A 17,604-nucleotide genomic window follows, 5' to 3' on the forward strand; every position below is an offset into this window, starting at 1 on the left:
AAGCAACTATTCGATTTTTTCAAAGTGAATGAATATTCAAATATTCCAATCATTGCCCCTCCATAGTGATCATGTCGTCTCTGGTATAGCTTTAACTTTTGAGTATTAATTATTACCCTTATTATGGGGTTTTGACCAATCAGAATCAAGTATTTAACACAGCTGGAGACAAAAATCTTGAGTTTTTATTTAATTTTTAACAATTTAAAGAGTTGTTTAAGTCACAAATGGTTTAGGAGTGTGGGAGCTTCAAGAAGTACCTTGGAATGAGTGTTCATGATGTACTATGTAGAATTGTTAAACTTGGATGCTGTCTCTGATTTATTTATTTTCCAAAATTGCTTTAGTTGTAACTTTCTATTTTTGATGTGAGCCATTAAAAGTTCATTAAAACATATATATACATATATATAGTCATTTTTCATTGTGTCTAATAGCTTAGAAATAAGTAACAAAAAATATCTGTAAATACCATTGTAAAAACGTGTCATTGCGCATTAATACCATTAATACGCTAAAATACCAACGATAAAAAGTTACTTTAATTGCCGTAAATCACGGTTCGCTTCCTGGTTACTGAGTTTCTATGGCAACAATGGAACCCGTCAACAAGTCCGGAAAAAGGAGACGTGGAGGATGTAAAAATCGGTAAATAACGTTAAAATAATTAACCTGATGTGTTTCTTTAGCCCACATGTGAAGCTAATAACGTTAGATATACTACTTTAGATTATTTAGTTTGCTATGTTGACAATTTAATTATTTAAGCTACTCACTGGAAGTTATACGACGTACTGAAGTCTATTATAGAATAATGGCGCTGTTACATTATTGAAAATCTCTCCTCTGCCTTGTGTTACCACGAGGATACACTTTACAGTTTATAAATGTCGTTTTTTTGTTTGTTTGTTTGTTTGTTTGTTTGTAGGAAACTCACCCTCAGAGCTCCCTCCTCGCACGAGCTCGCGCTTCCAGGTGTTCCTGTCACGAGCCCGGAGAAGCTGAATGTCCTCGTGAGCCTGCAGGTAACCTCAATGAATTCACAATACAGACATAAAGAAACACTGTATGCATGGCCGTGAGAAGTAGGGGTGCTGAGGGTGCTGCAACACCCACTGTTGGAAAAGGCATCACACATTTTTTTCTGGATGCATAAATAAGTTGAAACAAATACATTAATTAACACAATAAATCCGTTTTTTTTCCATTGTGTTATTTTCTGAAAATGTAATGCCTGAGGAAGATTTGAGAAATAATTATAGCAATTTTAAATAATTGTTCATTTTAAAATAACCCGATGCCTGGGCCCTGTGTGTGTGTGTGTGCGCCTGCTTAAAAACTAAATGTATTTGGATAAGTTCTGTTCAATGCGCTTTACTGCCTTTTGGGCCTGTTTTACCAGGTTTGTCTTGTATGCTCTTTGCTGTACAACGTGGTATGGAAGTGCAATTTGTAAATTTATAATGAAAAGTTCTCTTGAAAGCTTGTATTCAAACCAGATAAATAAAAATAAAATGTATGTGCGCTATAGCCTATCCGTTGCATAAGTAACCTAAATGCAAAACGCATAACTTGTGTTACTCACACCAAATACTTACTAAAAGCAAGTACTTACACACTACCAGTCAAAAGTTTGGAAACACCTTCTCATTCAAGGGTTTGTATTTATTTAATTATTTGAAACACTGTAGATTAATACCAAAGACAACAAAACTATGAAAGAACATATATGGAATTATTTAATTAACAAAAAAGTGTTTAACAAACCAGAACATGTTTTATATTTTAGATTCTGTAAAGTAGCCCCCTTTTTCCTTCATGACAGCTTTGCACACTCTTGGTATTCTCTCAGTCTGCTTCATGAAGTGGTCTCCTGGAATGGTTTCTAATTAACATGATCCTTGTCAAGAGTTCATTTGTAGAATGACTTGCCTTCTTAATGCGTTTGAGACAATCAGAGGTAGGGTTAGTACACAATGGATAGCCCTATTTGACTACTGTTGTAATACAGATTATAGCAAAACCAGATTATTTCATAGTTTTGATGTCTTCGGTATTAATCTACAATGTTGAAAATACTTAAAATAAATAAAAAACATTGAATGAGAAGGTGTGTCCAAACTTTTGACTGGTATTATATATCAGTAAAAGGGAATTAGCCATCAAAAACAGTTAAAAAGAGCTCCAGTCCAGTCCAAATGGATCTATAAAGCACAGTTACAGAGAAGAAGACGTTGCCACATGCTGTTGTGGTGTATTATTCCCAAGGCTTGAATGGTATATTAGAAAGTACATCAAAGTACAATTAAATTAAAGGGAAAATCAGCCTATAATAAAGGCACTCAAAAAGTAAACTTTGAACGCAATACTAAATGTACTCCGTTTTCAATCGTCTATCCTTAAAGGGCTTTTTCTTGTCACAGCAGAAAACAGAGGCCCAAATCATACAGTATATCTATATCCCAAAACACCCTTTATCTTCTCTGATTTGAAGAATCAAGACGTCCGCTGTGAGACACCAAGAAGCCATAACTGCCAAAGCGCCTCCCCTCAGTCTGAGCCCAGGCCTCACAACTTAAAACCCCGCCTCAGCTCATTCATACATCACTGAAATGATGCTCTGGGCATGTTTTTGGGCTTCACCCTCCAGGGTCCGTCAGCCCTCCACATGGCCTGCCTTCACGGCCAGCTGGCGACCATCCAGATCCTGCTGGACTCCAGACCGGGGATGATCAACGGCGGAGATCAGCAGGGTCGCCGGCCAGTCCACATGGTCCTGTCCTCTCGGAGCTCCCCGAACACCTCTTCATGCATCAGATACCTCCTGGAGCATGGGGCTGACATCAACGTGTAGGCATTTTACAGCATTTATAGACTTTACACAGCTTTATTTACTCCATCATGGGTGTTTTTAGGAGTTCTGGATTCAGAGGCATCCAGCTGCTGAAAGCTCAATTTTAACAAATAAGAGAGAAGGAGAAGAAAAGTGAAATGATGATTGCAAGGAGATGATGATGAAGCTTTAAGGCTGCTGCTGCTGCTGCTGCTACTGCAGGGGATAATGATGGTACTGATGATGATACTGATGATAGAAGTAATGAAGATGACGGTGATAAGGCTGAGTGAGTGTTTTTAACAATTGTTTGAATTGTTATTTCCAGAACCACAGAGTCAGGCGCGACCCCGCTGCACCTGGCTGCCTCTGAGGGTCTCCTAGAATGCGCAGAGATCTTCGTGCAGGCCGGGGCAGATGTGTCAGCGAAGGACAGCATGGGACTTACTCCTCTGGATTTCGCCCGCGTGTGGTGCCGCAGGAAGGTGGCGAGGTAACAAGATGAAAGAAATAACTTTTCATTAAAATGGATTCACTGTTTATGCAAACTTCCCTGTGATTTTGTTTTAGGTATCTGAGAAGCTGCATGTGGCAGAAAGATAAGGACAAAGAACAGAAGGAGAGGAAGTCGGTTCAGGCTTTATACAGGGATCTTATAGATGGGGAGAGACTGGATCGTTTCAAAAACAAGGTTAGTTTACATGTTGTGTAAATCCATTCATCCAACATTTCAAATAGAGGCATAAATGAACTCTTGACTGTCACAAAATCAGACCAACGTACTATAGATTTCTAAATGTTCTGTTAAAAAAAAAACACCTAAATGTAATCTTTACCACAAAAAAAGTCTGGTAATTGTTTTAAAATAGTCTTTCCTGCTTTATAAGGTCAGTATGTGAATCTATAAACATCTCTACTAAGTTCAGCTTCAGATTTAACATATTTTTTAAAAATGGACTAATCAAACTTTCCGTTACTTCCAGATAATTAACGCAGACAAGATAGCAGAGTGGGCCAACAAGAAAGGATTACCTCCACTGAAGGATTTCACCCCCAGAGTCCAGGTGAGCAAGTTCCACACAAAGTGCCTCTCATCAGATCAGGACACCTCCAATCAAACCACCACCAAGGACCCACTGGAGAACCAGTCCAATTCAGCCTCCTCCTCCTCCTTCAGACCCTGGACCATCTACTTAGGCTTCCACCCAGAGAGGCCCCTGAAAGTTGAGCCGGACCTCCGGAGCTCCGTCACAGTGTGGAGGGACAGCAGCAGGTCGCCTCTGTACTCCACAAAGTGGGACAGCAGCACGCCTCACCCAGCCCCTGATCTGCCTCTGGATGTCCTGGAGAGGGTGTTATTCCCTAGAGCATTCCCCTCCAGGATTGCCTCCCTTCAGCACTTTAAGGCTCAAGACATCATGGAGGTCCAGCACAGAGGGTACCCTCAGGGGCGGAGCACCTCCCCCTGGACAGAGGGGGCCATGCACTTGGTTGAAGTGTTGGAGTTAGGACATTACTGATGCTGGAATGCTGGACAGGAAGAGCTTCGACTAGACCTGGTAGTAGTCGGGGGTTGGAAGTCATGAAGTAAACATATTCCGACATCAGAACTGTTCAGGCATTGTTACATATAAGAGGCATTTTTTAAACTTTACATATATTGGTAGTTTTTATATTGAATTCACACAAAAGCACTGAACTTAGAGGTATCCTGCAGTTTCCTCTGTGCAATTAGATGTCCGTATACACATTTCTTTTACTTTCTAATATAGATTCTGATGCCTACACTGAGTACCAGCCAACACTGAGCACCCCTCCAACCCCAGAGGGGTTAAAAAGATGCTTATTACTGGTAGAAAACTAACAAAACACTCTCTAGTAGCAGAGCAGTAAGGTTGTTCGTGGTCCATGATTATTTACCTGAAACCTGTCAATTTTCCTGAAGGCTTATAAATCAATGAATCAAATCTGTGCATCAGATAGTGAGCTTTCCAATACTGATACTGGTGTCTTTATGGGAATGTCTGAAGGGAATACAAGGAACAAAAGTGGATGTTTTCAAACAGACTTCAGCTCAAAGTGACAAAATTACAAATTTACCTGAAACCTGTCCATTTTCCTGAAGGCTTACAAATCAACCAATCAAATCCGTGCATCAGATAGTGTGCTTTCCAGTACTGAGACTGGCTTCTTTATGGGAACGGTCTAAAGGGAACAAAAGGAACAAAAGCGGATGTTTCCAAACAAACTTCAGCTCAAAAAGTGACAAAATTATGAATGTCAGTCGTTCTGGGTGAACTATGGGGTGAGTGAAGGGTGAGAAACCTCAGTGAACTGGGTAACCTGTCACACGTGTACCCCTACACTCACACCGTTCCCCCTTAGGGAGCAGACTCGGGGTCCAGGTGAGGGCTTGTCAACAGCATGTGTGGATTTGCGAGCTGTGGAGTGTCAAGGAAAGGTGTGCGTGCGTATGTGTGTGTGTGTGTGTGTGTGCGTGTTGTGGTTTTGTCTTTTTCCTTTACCTCATGAAGCACTTCGCACCTCCGCACCTCCGCAGGGGTCTGAGGTCAGGTTAGCTTCAATCACATGACCAAGCCGCACAGGATTTGGACACAAAGATGATAGAGAATATCGCACAAACACATATTCTTAATGGAACACCTGCTGCGTGATTGTACTTGATTTAATTTAAAAAAGGTGACGGTCAACAAATCAATTTCTGAAAGAATGTCTTTGAACACATACCGAGAAACAGAACCATTTAATCTGCCAGTTATTTCAACAAAATCTTTTTATTTTATTTTACACTTGTGTGCATTCCAGCCTACAATGAGTCGCTCTCAGTAATTGGTAAAAAGAATTTCAGCCTTATCAGTAGAAGTACTTCTTTCATCCGACCACTCTGAGCAGCTTTTGTCCCTGACACCTGTGAGCTTTCAGGAGTCGTAGCACAGGTTTCATCTTCAAAGCTGTTTTTCACTTTGATGTTGGGTTAACTCAACAATCGATTTAAAAAAGAAAAAAAAAAACGGTTCGTCATTACTGGGTTTTTTATTTTTTTAAAACAGTCAAAAAAAGGACAGGTGTGTTTCAGACTACAGCGCTGTGACTCGTTAATACGTAGACTTAAGACAAAGAAACAAAAAGGGGGAAAAGTGCGATTTTGTGGCCACTTGTTAATGATCCAAATGATATTATAAAGGTTGTTATGTAGAAGTGATCCTTTTCTACATGTGATGAACTGAGGCAGAGAGCTTTAAAGGGATAGTTCGTTTTTTTAAGTGGGGTTGTATGAGGTCCTTGTCGATAGTTAGCGTATTACTCAAAGGAGAACGTGGTCAGCTCAACCCCCTTTGTAGGGAAGCCAGCCGGAGAACTGGCATGGAAGCTACGCCATCAACCGCTGCAGACGAGGTCAACTCTACCATGTGATTTAGCTCATCTTTACGAAACTTTGACCCAAACAATAATGGTGGTTAATGTTAAATTTCTAAGAGCATTCCTTTACTGTCAGAAAGCTATTTTGTTTTCACACTTTTCTGGTCCTTCCACCGGCCGCACAAAAGCTTCGAAAGGGACAAAAATACAACCAAACAAAAGGGAATTAAGGATTCTGATTGAAGCGATGACATGTCGTTTCTTGAACAAGAGGACACCTTTACTAATCAGAGTGTACAGAAGAAGAATATGACTTAACAGACTAAAAGAGAGAGGAAGGAAACTTCTGTGGAGAGCAGGAGAGATCCCAAGTTACCTGGTGGTGCAGGTTTGTAAACTGTGAGCCCAAACCCACGAACTGAGAGCTCCTGCTATCACAAGAAGGACTTGGCCACAACCATATTCAAGGACCTTTCTAAATCAGAGGGTACAGGTGGCTCACATACAGCTGCAGTCTGCATCACCATCCAGACTCCCCTGTTTTACTGAACACCGCTGTTGTACCCGATTTTCAATTTTCAGGAGTTAAATCAGAAAACCAGAAAAGCTGAATGTAAGTCCGTCTTCAAAGAGCATTTTCCGCTGTCATAGTTTGATTTTATCGCAGACGAGCACAACCCATGGTCCGTTGTTTGCCTCACCACAATTCACGGCTAACTTTACAGCTATTACTGAGTTAGCCCGATAAAAACAGAAGTGTTTGGGTTAGGGTTTTTTAAATGTAGCTACATTACGTGGTCAAACTGGCCTAATCTGCAGCGGTTGACAGCCTAGCTTCCATGCCAGTTCTTGAACTAAAGGGCCAAGCTGATCAGAATCATCTGTAGGTAATACACTTACTATAGACAAGTACCTCATATAACCCTGCTTTAAAAAAACGCATTATCCCTTTAAAGACGTCACACCTTTTAATTGAAACAGGATGTCTCTAAAGGGCTGATTCATTACAACTTCACTCTACTGTAGGTGATCTCAATAAGCCCTTCTGTGGTGTCCTGCCCGCAGCTTTCTTGGATCACTTGGCACCAAATCAAAGCTTTGAGATCAGGATTTAGCCAGAGAGTACCTTAGTGCTGTCTCATTCATCTCAACTCCTTAATCTGAGGAGAAAGTCTTTACTACTTAAGAGTTTGTCTTCGATGCTACTTTTGTGTATTTGAAGTAGAAGTGTGAAACCTATAAAACAACTGATAACAGATTCATCTCAAGAACAAAGTGATGATTTATCTGCAAAACTCAAACTTTACAAGCTTACGTTTGTTAATGTCAGACCCTGCTCACACATTTTCATAACAAAGCTTTAAAAAATGGAGGAGTCCAACGTGACGATAAGAAAGCGTTGCGCTACAGAGAAGACCCCCCTCAGTGAGGTCTCTAGTAGATGTTGTTGGCAGTCAGTAAACACACAGACAGACACACATAAGACAGACAAGGAGAGACGAACGTGGCCTTTGTAAACTCATCCAGCATGAAGCTCTGTCCTGTTCATTGGTCCGTCCTCTTCCTGTGCTCTTCTTCTTCCTATTTTGGCCACTGCTTAAGTTTTAGTCCCATCCGGATACAAATTTTGTTTCACAGTCCTTCCTGCTTCCCATGAACGTTCACATACTCGCTCACTCACTCACACACACACACACAAACACACACACAAATCCAAACCCAGAGGCTGCACCCCGAGTCCCAGCCCCTCAGTACATTTTCTGTCGGCTGGGCAGCACCGCCTCCTTGAGGAACGAGAACACGAGAAGGATGCCAGACCTCTTCCCTCTCTTGCCCTTGGTGAAGTAATTTGACACCACGTCATCTAACAGGGAGAAAGGAAATAAATTATAATACCAGAGTAATTATTCATACGCTCTTATTTTATGAACTGTGACTGGAAGGTGGGAAAATTAAAAAAAAGTGGACAAGGTAGATATATTTCACACGTTCCTAATGAGTCCAAACCTTGAAATTAAGAGCCTCATGTTCAACCTACAGAATTAGCCAGGCTGAAGTTAGCACCTCAGCTAAACTTAACATGTCAATTTTAAAAGACTTTCCTTTCCAGGCGAGTGACTGACATCAGACAAAAATAGCCAGAAATGCTCCCTCCCTCTCCTCAAGAAAATACAGTTAATGACATTTAGCATACGAATTAAGGTCATGTGAAATGATCTCTTCATTAAACCATGTTATACATGCATACAGCATCTGTTCACATCATTTTAACATATTTACAAACCTCTGTTTCTGCTTAACTTATATAGCTGCAGTCAGGTTTCCCATGTGTAGTTTATGTGTAGTCTTGTACACTATGACTGTAATTCCTAGTTTCATCTTTTACATTTATGAGAAATATTAAAAAATAAAAAAACTTAATCTTAATTCAGACTGTGTTTCATTTCTGTGACATATTGTCAGTCAGTCCATTCAATGAAAAAATTATTTTATTTTTGTTATTTTCTGGAGGATCGCCTAAAAAGACTCAGTGACAGGCATAAAATAACTACATCCTCATTAGGGATGCTAACAATAAATCAAGTATCGATTAATTGATTGTTAAGAACTTACTCGAACACATTTTTTGTTTCGATTTTCTATCACGTGGAACAGACATCATGTGGTCTTAGATTTCAATCAGCTATCAGGGAGGGGTTTTACATTTAAAGCATGTTTCAGAATGAGCTGACTGAAGGTGTTGCGCACAGCGGAGACGCTCAGCTGGAGGGTTGCGGCTGAGTGACAGGCTTTTTTTCTGCGCCGCCGGACTGATAATGACCCAGTTGCGCTCCCGGCTGACACCTGAACACGTACACAGGCTTATTTTTCTCAATAAGAACGAGTAGACAGAGACTGGACACTGTGAGGACACTGAAATATGTTTCTGTTCAGTTCCCTTGTTGAAGTCTGAGCCTTTACTGTTTATGACTGTCTGCGGAGATTATTTATGAGCCTGCGCCACACGTCGATATTCAGCATTTAATGTTTTGTACACCTCAATATGATCCGTAGCTGTTTAATACCGTTAGTTATAGACATTGTGTCCTGAGGGAAAATTTGATCTAGGGGAAAAACGCATTTGGCATTGTTTTTGACATGGAAAAAAATTACGTTTTTTTAATGATTAATCGATAATTGATCGTTAACATTTCCAAAGATTGATCCCAGAAAATACTTAAAATGTACATCCCTAATCCTAATTTAACATTTACATAATGCTTTTCTGAATGTGGTTTTGACTAATGAGTTCTGGACCTCAGTGAAATCAAAGTAGGTTACAGCCTTTGTTATGAAGACAGCTTATATGCTTATATGGAAGCTTTTATGGGTCACGGTAATCAATTAAAGACAACCAGCTGAGTTCAAGCTTAAAACAAACATTAGCATGGATACTAACAGCTTAAAACCATCATCAGTAGATTTCCTGAAGTCCTCCTCATTTCACCAAGCAGCTTCACTCAAAATATGTCTTTTAGATAAAGGATTCACCGGTCACCTATTTGAGAATTCTGGAAAAACTCACCTAAATTTCCCCTCGTAAGCTCAAATCAGCAAAACTTTTGCTTTTACAAATGCCAAATTGATTTCAATTTAGCAAAAAATTTTGGTGAACAACAATAAACTTGTGTTTGTTTTAAGTAACCAAAATTCATTACTAAATTGTGAACATTTTTTGTGAACATTTGTTATTAAACTAAATATAAATGATAAAATATAACAGTTTCATCTGCTAACCAGGCAATTGGGCATTGTTTTTATTCTATAACTGAGATGTATCCAAGAATTTCCAAAGGGAAGAGGTGTTATAGAGGGAAAAAGAGGCCAGGAGGCGGATAGGATGGTGTCAAACTTGAAACTCCTCGGCTGCACGAGAGGATAAAAAAGCAGAGCTCACCTCCTTGTTGCATGGTGGACGGAAGCACATTTTCTCCCGCTGACAGTGACACAAAGAAGGCGAAGGGGATCACCCACAGGCAGATGGTGAAGTATGCCAACACCTTTATGCCAATCAAAAACAAACACATGATTTGAAGTGACGTTCAGAATTTAAACAGCAGAAGAAGATGTTTCCAAAGTTTATTAAAAAAAAAAAACATTACATAAAAAGATTGAGATGAAGTTACCTCTGAGAATGGATAATATTCTTGTGCAAAATACTGGAAGGCCATATAATGGTTCACTACGACCAACACTGAAGAGTGGAGACAAATGAGGAACAAGACAAGGCAGCGGGACGTTAATGTCTTCAAGTAAAAGTCTTTTGCTTCCTGGTAGTTTTATTTTGAAGCTTCAAAGTGAGTCCGCCGGCTTACCACAGGAGAGGATGAAGTTTGGGGAGCTGAGCAGAATGTAGGGGAACGTCTGCAGGAGGCCAAAGTACACCAGGTTGGTGAAGAGGCCAACTCCCACCATTACTATGGGGAAGCCTTCAAAAACATAGAGAGCTGCCAACACACCTGTGGAGAACTGGAGACATTCACACACAGATGGGAATCAGCGTTATAAACAACATATTCTGCAGTTTATCCTGAAATTAAAAGATAACAATGTCTCTGTGTACTCACCAGTATCATGTACTTTATTATTCGACTGGTGGCTACTGTGTATTCTTCTATTAGTTCTGCCAAGTAGTACAGGCCGGCAGCTGGGAGGAGACAGAGAAAACATCCAATATTATCAATCCAATAAGAGACTGGAATGTGTTAACTTTTTGACTATTACTTCTACCACGAGTATAATATATGCACTGGAGTCATAGACCGTGTAATAAATGGACCTAGTATCCGTGACGTCACCCATCTGTTTCTGAAGCCAATCATCGGCGGTCGCCATATTGGAAATGCTGAAGACAACCTTACGTCTGTTGAGCTAGTTTGACGTAAAGAGGCGGGCTTTGAGCCTCCTAGCCAACAGCTACAGTGTTCCCACCTGTCAATCGAGTCTGCTGTGCCTCTCATTTTGCAAAACTCATAATCTTGATATCTTCTGAATTGCTGCATTATGATAAAATTCACCCCGTACAGTGTGTGCCGATCGAGATATGAGCTATCCAGACTACACTGTTTTTTTGTACCAGGCTGTAAACATGTTTATTTCTGCCAGCCTCTAGTGGACACTCAAGGAACTGCAGTTATTAACACTTCTGCATTAGCTTCATTTCTCTCAAGCAGAGGTTGTCGCTGGACTCACATATGTAAAGATGTGTATCCTTTAATGATCTTTTTTGAACATACTCGATACAATAAAGAGTTCTGGTACCATTACCTATATTTAATAATACCAGTTTCAGAAATGCATCCCAAACAGCCTAATTTGGTGTTAGTCTGTACATGAGTTAATGCTCACATTTAAAAACAAATGTATGTGCCAACGATAAAAAACAACTTGTTACTCCAGATATCAATTCTTATTTACACCTCTTAAACTTAAGCTAGCAAAACAAAATGCTACCGTGTATGTTTTATAGCCTAAGGTGGTTACTACTGTGTTTGAAGCTTATTTTAACTCACTTTAAATGTAAATTTTTAATTTACTTTTAATATATTTCTCATTTTCTTTTCTATGTTTTATTATATTTGTCATTTAATTGTGCTCTTTTATGCTTTTCTGAATGTCTCCAATGTTTTTAATGTTTTAATGTAAAGCACATTAAGTTGCCCTCGTGTATGAAATGTGCTATACAAATAAACCTGCCTTGCCTTTGAAGCAGCAATGATGGGAGTATTTATTGTAATTTTAACTTGACCACACGTCTATACCAAACTACATCACTATAATGCTGGAGAAGAGAGTGTAAGGTAAGAGGCTCCCTCAAGGGGCTGTGAGCTGAGCTGCTGCTAATCTTAGCTTAACTTGTTCGTACGTGCTTCACTGGTTTTTGGTTGGAATTGTTTAAGATTATTAATTCCCCATGGTGTTTAATTCCTCTCCAAAGAACATCGACCCAAATGGAATTAGAAACAGTAAAAATCATTAAATAATCTCCAATGGGAGTGGTTTTGATTCCCTGATGTATTCATACACTGAGTTTTTCATCATTCATTTAAACTTTAATGTCAAACAGCGTTAGCTATCTACATCCCTACAGGGTTAGTTATCAGTGGTATTGAACCGGTGTGTGTTGTTGGAGAATTGGTAGGTTTAGAGTTTGGTTCAGTATCAGGAAGTAAAAATAGTATCTGGAAACAAAAACAACACAAAAAAATTGTTGATCTCTCCCTGAGTTTTTTCCAAAGATGTCAATTTTAAAATTTGACAGACGAGTACACAAAAAACACTGATTATTAAATTACAGATCAAAGAAGAAGAAAACATTCAATCCGACTTCTTTTTTACAGTGTAGACAGTTTTTCGTTTCTTTGGTGCTTAAGACAAATTTTGGTCAGAACCAAGAAGGCATCAAGCTCCAGCAGCCTGCCCTCGTCCACAACAACATGCCAAAGCAAAAATCACCACCAAATAATATCCATTCAGCCCAATAAGTTCTAAAAAATAAATCACTGACAACACAGACACGACCCACAGATATCGAGCTCATGAGGAATGAAGGCCAACACAGCCTGAAAAGACCAACCAGTCAAAACATGTACTGCCAGGAGCTGAAAAGATGAGGGCTCACAGAGCAGAGGCTCCAAGACAGTCTGAGAGCTTCATCACGCAAAGCCAATCTGTACTTAATAACAGACAGAGTCCAAAGAAAGAGGGAGAGAAACAGTGAAAGCGGATCGCCTTGCTCTTCTGACCTCAGCAGGCAGACAAACCCTAAACTTTGTTCCTCCTGTTAGCAGCAGAGCGCTCAACACGAAATGTTAGAAATAGGGACGTTTTGTTGAATCACTGCTGCTTGCCGGATTTACCGGAGAACACAAATAAAAAATACTAAAATAAAGAAATGTTATGATCAAAATTGAGTAAAGCATATAAAATATATTTAAGAGAATATTTTTAGTGTGTTACAAGTTAATGTATTCTGTTCCTGACACAGTTTGGTTGCTCTCTTTAGCACTCGGGGCTAAATTTGGCTGCAGTATCCCACTGTTCAGTGTTACAAAGCAGCTTATTATGAGCTGCAACAAACAGCCAACGAGGCGAGATTATCTCAGAGAAAACTTTCTGGCTTTAGTCCACCTTTCTATTTGGTGATAATGAAGTAATACATGTTAGGAATCTATCTATAATTGCTCTTAAGAGTCTGAGAAGACAAGTGCGGAATAATAAATAGATAAATAAACAAACTTTAACAGCTGTGTTAAATACTTGATTCTGATTGGTCAGAACTCCATAGCTACAGTCTGTTATTTCTCCATTGTAGACTGTTGCCATGAAGAACACACCAATACAAGGGAAGCAGCTCTGATCACAGACTTTCAAGGTCCAACTGTGATCATATCCAACCCAACTACAGAGGACATGTTGATTTGGTGTCAGTTTGTTTAAGGTGGGATTGAAAAAGATGAAAAAGGTGAATATAGAAAAAAAAAGAAAAAAAGAGGGTGAAGACAAAAAACTGTGGGCTACATAAGAGAACATTGAACATGTTGCATGAGGTTAACGCTAAATAGCACACTTTGAAAAGAAAATTACCAGACTCTGACGGTGTCGAGCTACAGCTAAGTGAGCTCATACTTAGAAGGTTACAGATTTAACCATTACACCGAGCATTAAACATTTTCAAAGGCAAACTCAAGACCGACCTGTTTAGTCTCGAGTTACATTCTTATAATAGTTTCATTTCATCTTACCTTATTTATTCATTATCTAGTTATCACTTTTTTAAGTATAGCAGCTTAGTTTCTTTTACTGGTTTAATATTTTAGTGTTTTATTATCTTATTAAATTATTTGATTTTGGTGAGCTTAATTTCCTGTGTTGAGTTTTAACATCTTACTTTACCTCCCATGTTTTTAATTTTAATTTATATTATTATTATTATTATTATTATTATTATTATATTTCGCCCTCCACCCACCATATATCATGTTCTTAACCTTAGGAATGTGGGTTGAGTTTGGGATCAGGGCTGGGGGTCTTTTTAATTTAATTTATTTATTCTGTTTTGAGTTGTTTTTATGTACAGCACTTTGTGTTACAATGTCATTGTATGAAAAGCTTTACAAATAAAGTCTGATTGATTGATTGATTGATTGATTGATTATAAAGATACACTGTGAGAGTAACAGAACCAATACAATAGTTTAAGAACCAATAATAATGATCATTTTAAAATCAGAGTTTGGTGTAAAGATATTGATTTCTTTGGTAAGTAGTAGCTGCACAATAACAATCTTCCACAGGCTACTTGTTATTACAACCTGATTACATGATCCCTCACAGAATGAATGAGATACTGTAGTTTGGTCGCAGATACAGATCCCTTTACTGTAGGCGAGCCCGGTTCGGCAGAAGCTTTGTCCCGTCGGCTATAGCACTGCTAAACAAAACGCCCATGTACTGTGTCCTGTGTGTTTATATGTGTCCGGTGTGTTTATATGTGGGATGATGTGCACCATTGTTGCTTTATTAGAATACTGATAAAGCCTCCAGTGAACTTCATCAACTCTTTACTAGTTATCTTATTCAAACTTGGCTTCTTTATTAATCCCTTGTTGTTCAGCATTTATCACATTAAATCCTTAATTTTGCATGACAACAAAACACAAGATCAGATTGAACCCTGGAAAGTAAGAGTGAGAAGGTACTCCTAAAAAGTCAGCCTACAGTATGTCTGAAAGTGACAGAGCTGGCTCCCAGAGGCCACACCTGACAGCTGCAGCTGGTGTTACGTGGCTAGGTGACTATCAGTCAACGTGGAGGGGCTGGCTCTCTTTGCTCTCTGCCTAACATACTCTACAATTGATGCAACAAAGTTAACACGTGTTAAGTCAACACTGCAGGTCAGCCAGAACTGTGATGTCCAATATAAACAAACAAGATCCCTCAGAGATATCTTTAATCAAAGTAAAACCAGCTTGTTCATATTAAACTATGTGCTAACATTACTTATAATGTAAGCAGCTGAATGCTCTTTCACCTTGTCAGATATCTCAGCACACTGAAGTTATTGCTGATTCATTGTCTGATTGATAAGATTACATCTATAAACACTAAACTACTCAATAAAGTTGTATGCTAGCCTCACAGAAGCAGATGTACTGCACTGTTTATAACTTCCAAATAAGAATCAGACATGTAGAGTGTCACATGTCCAACATTTAGACACACTCATGTTTTATTATCATGTGTGACTTTGTCCTAAAGACTTTATAACATGTGATTTATTCATTAAATGTAGATATCTGTGCAGGAGGAGAGCCTGCTAGCTTAGAGTGCAGCTAGCTTTAAGCACTTTCTAAGCTAGCACATGTAGTTCTTAGGGTAAACTTCCTGTTAGAATATCCTCTTAATTATAAGTTAATTAATCAGAGTAATGATAGACTGACATATTTAGTTATATTCCCAGATTACATGGTCCGCTAGCATTAGCAGGCAGATTCCAGCTAGCAGCCAGGTTAGCCCTCGCAGGGATTCCCATCATGAACTTACCTATAGCGAGAGTGACGAACGAGATCTGGATCACCAGGGACAACCAGCTGAGTAAATAAATAAACCACATCTCTCTGCATAAGAAACAACACACACACAAATATCAAAACTGTCCAGGAGAGAGCTAGCTGGGTGCTAACTAGCAGCTGGAGCCCCGGTCAAAGTTCCTCCTGGTTTCAGACTCCAGGCTGAGGAGAGCAGAGGAGAGGAGCCGCTCTCAGAGAGGAGGGGGGCGGGTTTAGTTACAGCGCCACCTGTGGCTGGAGGACGAATGTACAAGTCTGAGAGAAATATATATGAAGAGCTCATTTGCAAAAATAGATAACTCAGTTTTTTTTAAAAGTCAAAATGTTTCCAAGAACATGTATTTTTCTATTACTAGCTTTAGGTTTTATCAATCAACTGAAGTTGGGTGGCTTTGACTAAAATTTAAAGTAAAAATGACATTAATAATTTACTTATGGAAGAGGATTAGGGCCACTTAAAAAAAGGGCCAATTTTGTTTTAATTATAATTATTATTATTCTGAGAAAAAAGTCAGACTTCTGAGATCAAAGTCAGAATTTTGAACAAAAATATATCAGTTCATGGTTCTTCAACCGTTAGTAGAATGCTAAACTGTGATTTTTTTCCTACATATTTAGTCTCTAAATTAAGGATAAAGTGGAATTTACTCAAATATGACACTGGGTAAAGCTTCTCATATGTAGATGTTTTAAAATCTTGAAAGGAAGCCTCCAAGTAGTTCAAAAGGCTGCTGCAAAGCTGCTGACAAAAGTAATCTAAGGGGCCTCAACCATCTTCCTGTCTTTGCACTGGCTTCCGAGTCCAACATGGACCCTTCTCATCATGTATAGAGCACCACATGGTGAAACTATTCCATGAAATAATAGCATATCAAAGTGCTGCTGGAGTAGTAAAATTCTGATCAGGGTTTGCCGGTTGTTCCTCACACCAGACTGAAAATGAAAGGAGACTGGGTATTTGAGGTTGTTGCTCCTAAACATTTTAAAACTGCCTCCCACTGAAACTGAGAACAAGCAAATGAAGACCCCTTTATTCAGCCTTGCCTTTGTTTAATAAAGTCTGTCTGTTAGCAATGTTTTCTCTTAATTTTAGTGGGCCATTTCTGCCTTTATTAATAGGACATCAGATGAAATAAAGGGAAGTGTCAGAGGGTCAGGGTCAAGCTAGGTGGCACCTGGAGGAGGTAGCCAACAGATATGGGGAACATGCTCTCAATGATGATCTATACGGGCGCCCCAAGAAACCAAGATTAGAGAGATAATTAAAGAATAATTATTGTTTGTAAATTTGTTACACTTGTTTTCATTTTAAGCTCCTTCCACTGAGCCTATGGTGTTTGTCATTTTTGCTACCAATCATACCTTTATAGGTCATTGCAAATTTAAGGTGCAGTTCCTGTTTGAAATGAATGACCCAGTTATGGTCTATTGAGGTGGCAGAATTTTATGGAATGGTGACCCCAACAGGAAACCCACTTTTGGACGAAAAGAAGAATACACTTTTCCCCACTAACTGCCTTTATTAAGAGTAATTTGACAATACATAGCTTGGTGGCTAACCACTAAATGTCTTATATGGATCTATCAAGGCCATATGTGTGTAAGCCGTTTGTTAATGAGAGAGGAATACAATTGTTCCGCCTATTTTCTTGAAATCAGTATCAATTTCAGACCCTGCTGTCTCTCTGCTATGATCTTTATGTTATTGTCTCTCTTTAAGACACACACACACACACACACACACACACCCTGGTTCTCATGTGAACTGATTCAGTAACA

General features: G+C 39.1%; 2 protein-coding genes across 2 annotated transcripts; one reads left to right on the top strand and one right to left on the bottom strand.

Annotated features, from left to right (window-relative positions):
- Positions 1 to 545: 545 nt before the first annotated feature.
- si:ch211-1o7.2 (ankyrin repeat domain-containing protein 53) lies at positions 546 to 4,485 on the top strand. The gene is made up of 6 exons (XM_034677289.1): positions 546 to 648; positions 929 to 1,025; positions 2,651 to 2,850; positions 3,162 to 3,326; positions 3,404 to 3,524; positions 3,817 to 4,485. The coding sequence occupies exons 1-6, from the start codon at positions 587 to 589 to the stop codon at positions 4,351 to 4,353; spliced, it is 1,182 nt and encodes a 393-aa protein (XP_034533180.1). The 5' UTR covers positions 546 to 586; the 3' UTR covers positions 4,354 to 4,485.
- A 1,124-nt stretch (positions 4,486 to 5,609) lies between these two features.
- Positions 5,610 to 16,031, bottom strand: tex261 (testis expressed 261). Its single transcript, XM_034677291.1, has 6 exons — positions 15,800 to 16,031; positions 10,822 to 10,901; positions 10,570 to 10,723; positions 10,381 to 10,448; positions 10,152 to 10,254; positions 5,610 to 8,078 (listed from the first exon to the last, which is right to left on the bottom strand). The coding sequence occupies exons 1-6, from the start codon at positions 15,867 to 15,869 to the stop codon at positions 7,963 to 7,965; spliced, it is 591 nt and encodes a 196-aa protein (XP_034533182.1). The 5' UTR covers positions 15,870 to 16,031; the 3' UTR covers positions 5,610 to 7,962.
- Between the last annotated feature and the right edge of the window lie 1,573 nt (positions 16,032 to 17,604).

Source organism: Notolabrus celidotus, chromosome 23 (genome assembly GCF_009762535.1).
Source record: "Notolabrus celidotus isolate fNotCel1 chromosome 23, fNotCel1.pri, whole genome shotgun sequence".
Lineage (NCBI taxonomy): Eukaryota > Metazoa > Chordata > Actinopteri > Labriformes > Labridae > Notolabrus > Notolabrus celidotus.

Excerpts from the sequence above, each read along its gene's own strand:
- si:ch211-1o7.2 (XM_034677289.1), top strand. The coding sequence starts at position 587 with ATGGCAACAATGGAACCCGTCAACAAGTCCGGAAAAAGGAGACGTGGA. Across the intron at positions 2,851-3,161 it reads CATGGGGCTGACATCAACGT|AACCACAGAGTCAGGCGCGA; the intron begins GTAGGCATTTTA and ends TGTTATTTCCAG. Across the intron at positions 3,327-3,403 it reads TGCCGCAGGAAGGTGGCGAG|GTATCTGAGAAGCTGCATGT; the intron begins GTAACAAGATGA and ends ATTTTGTTTTAG.
- tex261 (XM_034677291.1), bottom strand. The coding sequence starts at position 15,869 with ATGTGGTTTATTTATTTACTCAGCTGGTTGTCCCTGGTGATCCAGATC. Across the intron at positions 10,724-10,821 it reads TAATAAAGTACATGATACTG|TTCTCCACAGGTGTGTTGGC; the intron begins GTGAGTACACAG and ends GAATGTCTCCAG. Across the intron at positions 10,255-10,380 it reads AATATTATCCATTCTCAGAG|GTGTTGGCATACTTCACCAT; the intron begins GTAACTTCATCT and ends ATTGGCATAAAG.